Source organism: Sinocyclocheilus anshuiensis, unplaced genomic scaffold (genome assembly GCF_001515605.1).
Source record: "Sinocyclocheilus anshuiensis isolate Anshui unplaced genomic scaffold, SAMN03320099.WGS_v1.1 scaffold29, whole genome shotgun sequence".
In the NCBI taxonomy this organism is placed as follows: Eukaryota; Metazoa; Chordata; class Actinopteri; order Cypriniformes; family Cyprinidae; genus Sinocyclocheilus; species Sinocyclocheilus anshuiensis.
Genome location: NW_015539835.1, coordinates 767442 through 780097, shown reverse-complemented (window position 1 = coordinate 780097; position 12656 = coordinate 767442). Strand labels below are relative to the sequence as shown.

The 12656-nt window shown below is 35.0% G+C and overlaps 1 protein-coding gene and 1 long non-coding RNA gene across 2 annotated transcripts in view; one reads left to right on the top strand and one right to left on the bottom strand.

Moving 5' to 3' along the window:
• The window catches only part of LOC107684353 (atrial natriuretic peptide receptor 2-like), a 52915-nt gene that overhangs the window by 29766 nt on the left and 10493 nt on the right, over window positions 1–12656 (top strand). Inside the window, exons 8-17 of the mRNA XM_016480601.1 lie at window positions 715–835; window positions 2698–2772; window positions 4310–4387; window positions 6183–6287; window positions 6982–7053; window positions 7886–8045; window positions 8163–8318; window positions 8399–8567; window positions 10706–10852; window positions 11461–11584. Of these exons, the coding sequence (XP_016336087.1) occupies window positions 715–835; window positions 2698–2772; window positions 4310–4387; window positions 6183–6287; window positions 6982–7053; window positions 7886–8045; window positions 8163–8318; window positions 8399–8567; window positions 10706–10852; window positions 11461–11584 (1207 nt within the window). The remainder of the gene's footprint in view (window positions 1–714; window positions 836–2697; window positions 2773–4309; window positions 4388–6182; window positions 6288–6981; window positions 7054–7885; window positions 8046–8162; window positions 8319–8398; window positions 8568–10705; window positions 10853–11460; window positions 11585–12656) is intronic.
• The window catches only part of LOC107684354 (uncharacterized), a 21132-nt gene that overhangs the window by 2046 nt on the left and 6430 nt on the right, over window positions 1–12656 (bottom strand). The window contains exon 2 of the long non-coding RNA XR_001633846.1: window positions 9694–9701. This is a non-coding gene — a long non-coding RNA (uncharacterized LOC107684354). The remainder of the gene's footprint in view (window positions 1–9693; window positions 9702–12656) is intronic.

The window sequence follows — 12656 nt, the reverse complement described above, 5'->3', positions numbered from 1 at the left end:
CACACGCACACACACACACACACACACACACACACACACACGCACACAAATCCCATAGATATTAAGGGAAGGATTCAAACCACATCTTGAGACCATAATATCATACAGACCTAAGAGTGGAATCTTTTAGCATGAGACACAACCATTAAGCATAAACAACCATCAAGAACACCCTAGCAGCCACCTAGCAATGCCTTAGCAACCTCTCTGAACACTTTGGTGACCACATAACACAGTGGAAAATGTAAAAATCTAGTTCAGCATCTAATGTTGCTGAAACATGTTTTTCTATTTGCACTGGTCGTTCATTCCCTTACGAAAAAGAAGTTTATTCAAGTGTGCTATTAGTATGCTACTACAAGTATTTAATTAGTAAACTATTAGTATACCTATAAGTTCACTTTTAGTATAGTTGCAGTACAAACTAAACATTTTGATGTAAACTAGTTGTGTACTCAAAGTTTACTACTGTTATACTTAAAGCATACTTAAAAGTATACTTTTATATACTAGAAAGTGGGCCAATCTAGTCCCAAGGAGTATTGAAATAGTACACTTACAAGTATACTACTAGTACACTGATATTTGTATACTTACTACATAAAGTATACTTAACAATATACTTGAACTTTACTTAAGTATACTTACTAAAATGAACTTGAAGTATACTACTTTTTGGTAAGTGTTGCTTTAAACCGATCTGCTCTTTTCTAGGAAACTGAAGTTGGAGAAGGAGTTAGCTGGGATGCTTTGGAGGATACGGTGGGAGGAACTGCAGTTTGAAAGTCCCAACAAATATCACAAACGCGCAGGCAGCCGTCTCACTCTTTCTCAGGTACAAGTGCTCTCTGGTATTCTCGTATTTTGGATAAAGTGTTGCCAGTTTGGATATGTTTTCCAGTTGGCCACCTCTAAACCAGATATAAAATTCATTTTAAATGTACAAGGATTACATTTAAAATATCCAAAAGACGAAATTTCTTTGAGTTTCTGTTTTTGTATAAACAACGTCGAATAAAAGAGGTTTCCTCCTGTTTCAGCCCATGTCCATATGGTTTTAATTTATCTCATAAAAATTTTTGGACTTGGCTGTAATTCCTGGCACTGTTTTGCCATGTCCATTTAAAATGGCATTCCTTGGGAATTGCAATGAAGGCTTAGTCAGTTAGTTAGTCACAAAAGGTAGCCTGATTTAGTTCATCCGAATTCTCTTTCTCTTTAAAATAAAGAATAAACAAATTCATAACAAGCTCACAGGTTTTGCTCCTATTTACATTCGAAAGCCAAAACAAAATGGGTTGAATACCCTTTAATTTTTCAATGAATTTATATAAGATAAATGGTATAAACTAGACAGAAATGAACAGAAATGATCAAAATCTTTATAATGTATATTTTTTTATACACATTCTTGACACATTACACATTCTTCAGGTTTACAGTAGCAGACCCATATTAAACAATTGTTCAAATAAGCTCCAGTTGGACTGCCTGGTCTCCTATTTAAAACACATGTATCATGATCTGCTGTGGATTATTAGCAGACTTATTGTTTTCCTAGTAAACACACACACATGCACACACGAACACATTTACATGTTCTTTTGGCCTCATATTTGGAACATGCGTTTTGAAGGCCAATGCATTTTCCAGGCCACCGTATACAGTATTACACATTTTGGAATCCATTCCTGTTCCACATCATTAGACTGAATGTATGATTCATTCTACTCCCTTGATGTTACTTAAAGGGGTCATATGATGCTTTTTTAAAGATCTTCTTTGCGTGAACATTTGGGCGGCATTATGCAAATATTTCCACATAGTGACGTAGATATGTGGGGGCGTGTTAGAACGAGCCGTTTTAGGGGGGCGTGGCAGTCTTAACTTTGATCAAGAATATCTCTTTGGTTTTGAGACTTTAGTCTTTGCAACTTCAGGGATCTTATCTATGCACAATCAGCTTGTAACACGCCAAAGAGAAAGGAAAACTTGAAATCGCATCATATGACCCCTTTAAATGAGGCTTTTAATGTCTTTCTTCTCATCCTTCAATAATTTCTAATTCTTAAATGTTTCTTTTTTTTACTCTGTATATTAATAAGTGCCACTTTGACTCAGTCAAGCTAATGTCAGTTTTCAGAGTCTTTGGAAAAAACATTTGGTGTGAAGCATTAAAATGCACCTTCAGATATCTTTCTTGTATCTTGTAGTCAACTAAAAGTATATTAGACTTCAGAAGTACCACTTTGAAAATCCTGGATTTTTAAAATTAAACCTGGAAGTAAAATGTACATTTAAATTAAGTTTTGTTCTAAAATGATGGAAAATTATTATTAAAATTATTTTCAATAAAATTATTAGTAAAGTTATTAAACATTATTAACTCTTTTTAGATAGTCATAGATAGCCATGGATAGATAATCAAATTTGTGACAAACGGTGACACTGACCATGTGAGCAGTATACAAAAGGAGGTAATTTGTTAAATTTAACAATTAAATTTGAACAAAATGAAACTTTTCACACGTTTCAAATGCTATGTTGATAATATAATTTGCAATACACAATATTGTATCAAGTCTAAATAACTTTTGGACCCCACTATATAAATGTTTTCTTTTCTGATGTGCATAATGAAACTACTTTGTCTTAAATGCTTCCTAGTACTGCATTCTCTCTGTATTTCCTTTGCAGAGAGGTTCCAGCTATGGCTCCTTGATAACAGCTCATGGAAAATATCAGCTATTTGCAAAAACAGGCTATTTTAAGGTGCGGTTCTTCTGCAGAGTTCTTCTGACATCCTCCCTCTGCTGCACATCCACACACATGTGTATTCACTGGAGAAATGGAGAGTGGGTGCACTACCAACTCAATGTGTTGCTTTGAGATCACAGTTTAATGCAGCTTTGCAGCTCCTAAAGTCAATCCACAGTGCTAGGTGTGCTATGCCACAAAAATTGGATCACAAATGTTAAAATGGCAATAATGTAAGCTGGAGGAAAAAGATTTTGCAGCGTGCAGGTGTATTAATTATAGATTTTTTTGTAATTAAGCTTCATGACACCTTTGTTATTCCAATAATATAATTTATTATATATTATATTATAGCATATTATAAACTCAAATATATAATAATATAATTATTTAGTATAAGTAAGGGATAATGTACATCCAGCCGGTTGTTTTCGCAGGATAAACCCTGACCCTGAAGGGTTTGTTCCGTGAGAACAACCGGCTGAATGTACATTTTCACACCTATTACACAGCTACATAAGTAAATAATTAGACACGAAATATTGATTTGAAATATTTTATTAACTCTTTAAATGCAAAGCTTACGCAAAGAAAAACAGTTCTGGCAACAAGATGAACACTTCAACAATATTACCACAGACCTACTATTAATACTGAAGTCCTTTGGTTTAATTTTACAATAAATACAGTCAATAAATGATGTGCAAGATGATAGCAGTTACATTTGAATGAAATGAGAGACAGCGCGGTGGTGTAATTATTTATGTGGTGAAAAGCTGTGTAATATGTGGTATGACTGTACCTTATTGTACCAATTATTATGTACCTTCCTGTACCTATTATCCTTTGCTTAGTATATACTGTAACAAATATATATTTCTCATTGTTAGTTAATGTTAATACATTAAACAATATTGAATAATATTACTTAAGTAAGTCACAATGCACAATCAGCCTGTCATTATTGCCAAGTAAAACTTCAGAAAATGTGAAATATTTATGTATATTGACTAAAGAAAAAAGTCACTCTCACCTCTTTGTCCCACAGTGTAAGCTAAAAAGGACACTGAGGCATCCGATGTCCACTGAGCCAGCTGAATATTTCTGCTGTCACTGTGGCCACTGACAATGACAAAGCAAATGATCAAATTTATTGATTTGCATGCCATTATTTCAGTATCAGTATAGACTGTCAAAGAGATAATTTTACTTTGTTCACATACACAGTGGAAAATTTGTATTGCTCCAAGGTTATTTTATAGCTCAGGAGCCTTAAAGGAGTTCTCAGTTTCATTCAAGTAACTTTGCCTCAGATGTTGTCTCTAAAATGCAAAAATAAATCAATTGCATAACTACTTAAATGACTCAAAACTTCATTTTGTCTCATGAGCTATGAAAGAGCACTTCTCTGAGCAATAATGTTTTTGAGATGTTAATTTATCCAGCTATATGGCTATAAGAAGATAAAAAATGATATCAATTTTCCATCATGGCAGTCTGTCGTTATCTTTCAGATCTGATTATCTTTAACACTTGTTTCCTTTCACAACAGGGCAACCTGGTGGCTATCAAACATGTGAACAAGAAGAGGATCGAGCTGACCAGACAAGTGCTGTTTGAACTAAAGCATGTAAGAGAATACCTTGAATCATGAGAGAGGTTCTGCGTACGTCTTTTTGTTCAATTTGTGTTTGTATCCAAATGTGTCTGCGTTTGGGGTGTTTAGACCATTGTTTATGACCCCACTTGACAGCCTTGGATTTTGAGTTTTTACAAGGTGTTTTGGAAAGGATATACTGACTTCAGACATGGAACATTGTCATGAAATGGATGTTGAAGAAACAAAGTGAAAGACCTTTTTTTTTTATTATTTATTTATTTATTTATTTTTTAAATCTGAATAATGGAATAATGTGCAGTAACTAGGGATTGGTCATAGTCTTCAACTAGTCCAACAGCCACTTAGGCTATAATTGTGATATTTATTTTTATGCCCCTCCCCCACCCACCAATTTTTTTAATGGCTTTAGCAATTAGTTATTCTGTTCTTTAAATGTATGTTTTTTTTATTCATCCTCTTTAAAGCATCACTGCTACACTCATTCACACGGATATCTTTGGCCTCAACTTCCACCACAAGTGTTTTTAAAATGCCATATCAAGTTAAACAACATACAGAACTCATCTTGAGAACCCAGTGTGCTATTTCTAAATGCAAGAATGCATTTTATGTAAAAACCCCTCCAAGAAAAACATAAAAATGTATACATATTAAAAGAATTATAAATAATATGCAATTGTCCAATTTAAAGCTATTTTCTGATAAACAACACAGCCCCCACAAAACATCACGAACCAAATCATGGTTGAAATTGGCTACAGTTCTTTTGTCACATTGGATATGGAAGGTCAAAACAAAGTCAAGTACATTGCATTGTGGGATACAGTGTTCTCAATACTCTGTAACAGGGCTCTGTTATATACTTTTTGGACATCTAGGGTATTCTGTGCATGCAGAAAATTCACACTCTATGCACAGTTTGTACAAAGCCGAAATAGTAGGAATGATATTGTAGTATGCTATTCTGTTCATGGGCCAAATCTGTTCTCTCGGTCTATCTGAGACCACCGTGATTGAGTCTGAGCCTAAAAAACCCCCAAAACATGCAGTGAGTCCATGCTTCCCATAACAGGCTTATTTGAAGCCTATGTTTATTATGACGAGGGAATTCTTATTCTGAGGGAAAGCTGATAAGACTAGGGTGACCATACGTGCCATTTTCCCAGCATGCGTCCTGGCCAGGATTTCTATATTGCCGAAAATATCTACAGGACGCGTCCTGGGAAAATGGCACGTATGGTCACCCTAGATAAGACCAGCTTCGTGGCCAGCTTTGATGGGAAATGCGAGGGGCTGCATGGCTTGGTGCTTGTGTGGTAAAACAGCAGTTGTCCCTGAAGAGTCATCCCTGCAGACCGTGGCCCTGGCAGCCTGATTAGCTGTTGGGACAAAGTGAAATAAAGGGCCAGACAAAGACAAATGGGGGTGGGGGGTAAAAATGGGGCAGTGGAAACTTCCTTCTTCGCTCTCACTGACATTTGCCCTCAGTGTTATGGAGGTCAGAGGTTGTGCGAAGTAAAGTTTACATGACCTTATACAGATTTTGCCACTCACTGTAGCTCCATAATGTAAATGTTTTGCCACGCTGTTGTAGACATAGTCTGAAGAAAACAATAAAATAAAATAAAATAAAAACCTTGGGGAAACTAGAAAAACAATTTGTAATGATTTTTAAATGTATTATTTTATTTTATTGTTAGCTTTATTTTATTGGTCACTGAGATTTTCAGAATAAGTGAAAGTCATACTAACTGTCAGCATCTTACAGATTATAATTCAAAACTCATTTTGTTGTTACTAATAGATGAGAGATGTGCAGTTCAACCATTTGACAAGGTTTATTGGCGCTTGTATCGATCCACCAAACATCTGCATTGTGACAGAGTATTGCCCCAGGGGAAGTCTCCAGGTAAACACTCTCAAGTTTATGCTTAAAATTACTTTTTTTGTTAACCATTAACATCATTAACCAATACAATTATTGTTAATTATTTATTCATATTATTTTTTGATTGCAGGCAGTGAGAATTGTTTATAAAACATTTGTATTGCTAATATTACAATGCATTTTGTTTTTCCCATTTCTGGGAAGTAGTTGGCAACTGTACATTTGTCTCTATTATGATGTTATTGTAGTTCCTTCATTTCCATATTAATTACCTTGTTTATGGTAATGATCATACTACATTTGTTTTAAAGTCTTGTTTGACAGTTTTATACAGAATTCCATCACAATTTATTTGTTTTATATATGTATAATAGTTAACACTTTAGAATAGGGAACACTTATTCACTATTAACTACGACTTTTCCCTCAATAAATTCCTAATTTGCTGCTTATTAATAGTTAGTAAGGTAGTTGTTAAGTTTAGGTATTGGGTAGGATTAGAGATGTAGAATAAGGTCATGTAGAATAAGGCATTAATATGTGCTTAATTTGTACTAATAAATGGCTAATATTCTAGTAATATGCATGCTAATAAACAACTAGTTAAGAGACCCTAAAATAAAGTTTTACCGTATAATATAATATGCTTGTATGAAAATAACTTCTGTGTATTTAGATGTTTTGCAGTGTTGAATTCCAGTTTGTTCTTTCACAGGACATCCTTGAAAATGAGAGCATCAACCTGGACTGGATGTTTCGATACTCACTGATCAATGACATTGTGAAGGTTTGTGAGACAACTGAAATTTACATACAGAACAAACATACATGAGCCCTATTCATTCACACACATTTTAATATATTGTTTAGTTTGCTTTAGTTAAGTGATGATGTCTTTTCAGTTCTGGAATTAAAAACATCATAAATTAAAAACAACTCTTCCCATATTGTAATGGCTTTTGAAATCCAGTAAATATGGTGTGCCTTTTAAAATGTCTAATGTATTGTTGAAAAAGCCAGATGGGAAACAGAATCATAAAGCAGTGTTGGTTGATTATTTGCTTTTCTGAGAGGAGTCCCATTAGTAAAAGAAAATGGCCTGGCGTCTAAGATAGCATGACATTGTGTTTGGAAAAGATGTATGAAAATAATTTCTCTCTAAATTCTCCCTCCATTAAAGTAAACCAATCTTCTGTTCAGTGTCAAAGGTAGAGAGCCCAGGCACATAAAAGCATTTGGTGTTTGCTGGAAAATTAAATGCACTTGTCACTTAAATGCACAAAACATTGCTTTTGCTTTTAAGATGGAAAAAATGTTTTAAAAGCATTGTTTGATTTAAAAATAGCACTTGTCTGAATTTAGTAGGCCAAGGCCACCTGAATTTATGGCTGACAGACATAATTGCCTTAAGTTGTTGCTCCTGAGTATTAAATATATATACTATTTTTATATATGTATTAAATTAAATACAGTTGCTGTTTAATGGGAAAGACAATAAACTTTAATCTTTATTTCAGTTTTATGTCTTCCAAAGGTAATTATAATGTGTATTCTGCTCCATTCTGCCCCATAAACTGTGCGTAAAGACATAATATTTTGTTTAATGCTTGTGCTGCCAGGGAATGAATTATCTGCACAACAGTTACATTGGCTCCCATGGCAATCTGAAATCATCGAATTGTGTGGTGGATAGCCGCTTCGTTTTGAAAATCACAGATTATGGTCTGGCAAGCTTCCGTTCGTCTTGTGAAAATGAAGACTCACATGCACTGTACGCAAGTAAGAATCTGTGAAGGTTTTCTGTTTTGATGCATGAATGAAACATCAGTTGACTTTTGCTGATTAAATCCCTAATGTGACCATACTTAGTGAGTGCTTACCTAATGGATTTTTCAGAAAAGCTATGGACGGCCCCAGAGTTGCTGATATATGATAGGCATCCACCCCAAGGAACCCAGAAAGGAGATGTGTACAGTTTTGGGATCATACTACAGGAGATAGCACTAAGGAACGGCCCATTTTATGTTGAAGGCATGGATCTCAGTCCCAAAGGTAACAGCCCCAAAGATCAAATACATTTAAACTGAGTTGTTGAACACCACTGACAAGTGTTTGGTTTGGTTTTGTTACAGAGATAATCCAGAAGGTGCGGAATGGCCAGAAGCCGTACTTCAGGCCTACCACAGATAACAGCCGGCACTGTGAGGAGCTGACCATCTTAATGGAAGGCTGTTGGGCTGAAGACCCTGTAGAACGGCCTGACTTCAGCCACATCAAGATCTTTATTGCAAAATTGAACAAGTAAGCACTGCACACTTACTGTAGATCTGTTATATTTACAAGAAGTAGCAGCAATATTGTGTCTTTGAACAGAATGCAGCATCTGTCCTAGAGCTGACAGCTCATTGATAAACAGCCTTTATTGATGTGAGTGAAAGCTTTATGGTTAATTCCCCAAAGGGGCACTTGACAGACATTGACAAAGTATCACTAAAATGCCTGGAATGTAAAAGAGGACTTTAAAGCCCAGTCTTCATTATATAAATGCATCTTGTTGACACATTTAGACATGTTAGTGATTGGTCAATGGTCAAAAAATCAGATATCTAAGTATAAACCACGGCAGCATTTCCCAGAAGCGGCTTGAGCTATAAGCAGATCACAGAACTGATTGTACAGGCCAACTTAAAATTGCAGGCTGTTTCACAAAAGCATAGTACCTTAAGCAGTACCTGAGAATCGTTGTAGATCAAGTGCTCTGGAGTAATCGTAAATTACTAAAGTGCATTGTAAGGAGACAGACTTGTGCAGTCATCTGCAGGAGATCTGCTATAAATTACATCTAATCTCAATGCCGTTCCAGTGCTGTCATGGTGGCATTTCACAGAGTGCACAACAAAATCAGTGTCCATTGCATCAAATGGAAGTGGGAACGGCGTCCGGTCTACGTAGCACCTTAAGGCTCGGACGGGACAGCGCAATGCTAGGGCTGGGTCAGCCTCCTCCAAGGGCAGCGCTTGCAGGCTCACCACCTGATCCCTGAAGGGAGTAGCGGGAACCTTGGGCACATAGCGCAAGACAGGACCATCGGCCGCCTTCACTGTTGTGAAGCGGATGCCACTGAACTTGGGGGGACGCCGGGCGTCCTGAATCGCATAGCCGAGGCTGATGGACCGCAGAAACCAGCGAGACGGGCTGGGTAGCTTTAACAGGGAAAAAAAACGTTTTTATATTCAACTAGTTTGAAATAGTTTACTGTGTTTCTAAAATATGTACACACAATTGTTTGAAATAGTTTACTGTGTTTCTAAAATATATGCACGCAGAGTGAAGTTTTAAAATGGTGTAAAACGTTTTATTAGTATTGTGATTGTATGTTATAGTTAAATGTTTTATCACATTTTATAATTACCACAAACTTGTTAACACTTGACACTTACCACTGAGAAACGTCCTGCTCCAGTCGTGCTTGCGAATCAGTCTCTTGTCGATCATGCAGTTCAACCGTTTCATCATCAGACTCCGGCTTGAATTGGTAAGGTACAATCGATGCCATCTTTTCTATGTATTGACAAGTCTCCAGGGCTGTCATTCCGTCATGGCAATGGGCGTTTTGTTTCCGACCCGCGCTGTATGCGGTAGACCAATCCAGAGCCAATCTCTCTACGGCTCTGGACCAATCACAAAGGACTGCACCATATGACAAATCACAGCAGTGAGGGCTCACGGAAAGGAGGGGTTTAGAGAGACTAATTCTTTGAACTGCTTCGCACGAGTCGTTTACAGATCATTTAGAAATGAAGTCAAATTAATTCTATTTTTTGAGAAAACTAACATGTTTTTTGATCTTGCATGCATGTAAACCTGTTTTAGGAGACTCGTAAAACAATATTAGCAACCTTAAAAATGGCATAATAAGGGCACTTTAAGCTCACAGAAGCCCATTTTTATTTGCCAAAAGTTAAACTTCAAAAATTCAAGCACTGAGAAGTGTGGCTCATTAAATGAATGTAGCCCTGCAGGTCTGTATGTAGGAGTGAGCTCTGACCCCTAAATAGAACAATATGATTCAGCAAACCACACACCAGCAGCACGATTCAACCAGAATCGACCACACTTCATCATAAGTGCTGCATTTCACCGCCTCATCAGATGCAACAATGCTATATTCCTTATGAAGTGCACTGCATTATAGCTCTTAACTGCAGAACTGAGTACATATTCCTGTTTCCTACTTTCAGTGCCATTTTCATGCTTTTTTTAATAATATGCTGCAATCTCTCCAGTTCATCTTGTTGAATTATTGATGGGTTACCGGTGATTTCACATAATTGTAATCTTCTACTGTAATCTGTCTGCTGTAATTATAATCATATATATCTGTGCAATTAAACATCATGTAAGAAGCAGGTGTCTAATGTATTTTTTTTTCTCAACAGAGAAGGCAGCACCAGTATTCTCAATAACTTGCTGTCCAGAATGGAACAATATGCCAATAACCTGGAGAACCTAGTAGAGGAGCGAACACAGGCCTACCTCGAGGAGAAACGGAAAGCTGAAAATCTTCTTTACCAAATCCTTCCACAGTAAGAAATGTTGTGTAATATTTCCAATGCAGTTTCCAAACTTTTAATTGGAGATTGAGGAAGGGGTAGGTATTATTTCAAGAGTTCTCTTATTACTAGATAACTTGCATGTGACGTAAGTTCTACCGTATTTTTTTAATCTCATCTAAAAATGGCTTATTATTTTTTGAGAATAGTCTGTTTTTCACATAATTATGTAAGCGGTGAGAACTTTTAAGATTGGCTTAAGATGAAGCAGACAAGCTGACTAATTATAGAGTACTAAACCCTCTAAGGATATAGCTAGGAATTAACTAAGCTCATTCATTCTTTAATTAAAGCTCATTCTTAAATTATCATAATTGATCTCAAAAGTGATCTTGGGTCTTATTAAGGAAAAGCTGCTGTACTAAGCTCCCATATTTCGAAATGCTGTAAATTAATTTTCAATTTGTTTATACCTTTATTTAGTGTTTAGATAAGGATTTATTAAATTAAATTATTTTCTGTGTTCAACTATGAATTGTTAAAATAACTGATAGTTTGCTGCTACATGTCTGCTATTGTGTTTGGACTTGTGTATGGAAAATAATTTCATGGTTCACATCATAACCTAATTCTTCTCACAGTTCAGTGGCGGAGCAGCTCAAGCGTGGGGAGACTGTACAGGCAGAAGCCTTTGATAGTGTCACCATCTATTTCAGTGACATAGTGGGCTTCACATCAATGTCTGCTGAGAGTACACCATTACAGGTCAGCACATTCATTTTGAATTATCTTAAAACTTTCAGATTATTTCTAGGTATAAATTCGATTTTGAATCCTTGATTTTCAATGTATCTTCAATGGGAAACTAATAAAAATCAATATATTATATTATATTATACGCTGTAAAATATTATTGTGATTTTAATGCTATGGTAAAAACCTGTTAATTGGTTACAGTGAGTTTCCGTACTCTATATGGTGAATAACTGATCCAACCTTACATTTTTTGTTGTTTTACAGTAAAATACTGTTAAATGTATGGTTTTTGGAAGTGAAAAAGAACAGTTTATTGTATAATTTACAGTGAAACACCACAAATAGACATTCCCAGAAATACTGAAATAATTGTCTCTTAGTTATTTCTATGCCGTTTTTTTTTACCATACATTTCACAAAAATTCACATTTTTTTACAGTGCATTATTATATTATATTATATTATATTATATTATATTATATTTATTACCACATTTTCCAGAAAATAAGAAACACAGGGTAAAAATTGCATGTGCAAAAATATAATAAAATAAAACAAACAAACAAATAAATAAATACATAAATAAATAGTCACAATAAAAAGTAATGTAACAATAAAATTTCACCTTTTATTATTACATTCAGAAATAATGTAAAATACCAATAAATAAATTGAAACATTTACAAACATCATAAACATTTTTATTATTTTATTTCCCTTCACTCAAACAGGAATGAAAAATACAGTACAAAGCAAATATATTATATTGCCACTCATTATAAACATGTATTATATAAACATGTATTATAACAGCAAGCCAAAACTAATTTATTTAAAGTGAAACTGAAACTACTGGAGTATGGGAAATGTGCTGTACAAATAAACTCTGTGCTTTGTAAGTTGCAGCTAGTTTCAGATGATTTAAAAAATAACATATGATTTATGTTCCGGAAATTATGCTATATTATTTTATAATAATAATGTAAAATATACTAACATATTTAAATATGAAAACAAAAAGGCAAAAATATGTTTACATATGCTTACAATGACTGAAAGAATCTGCTAGTGAAATTATTAT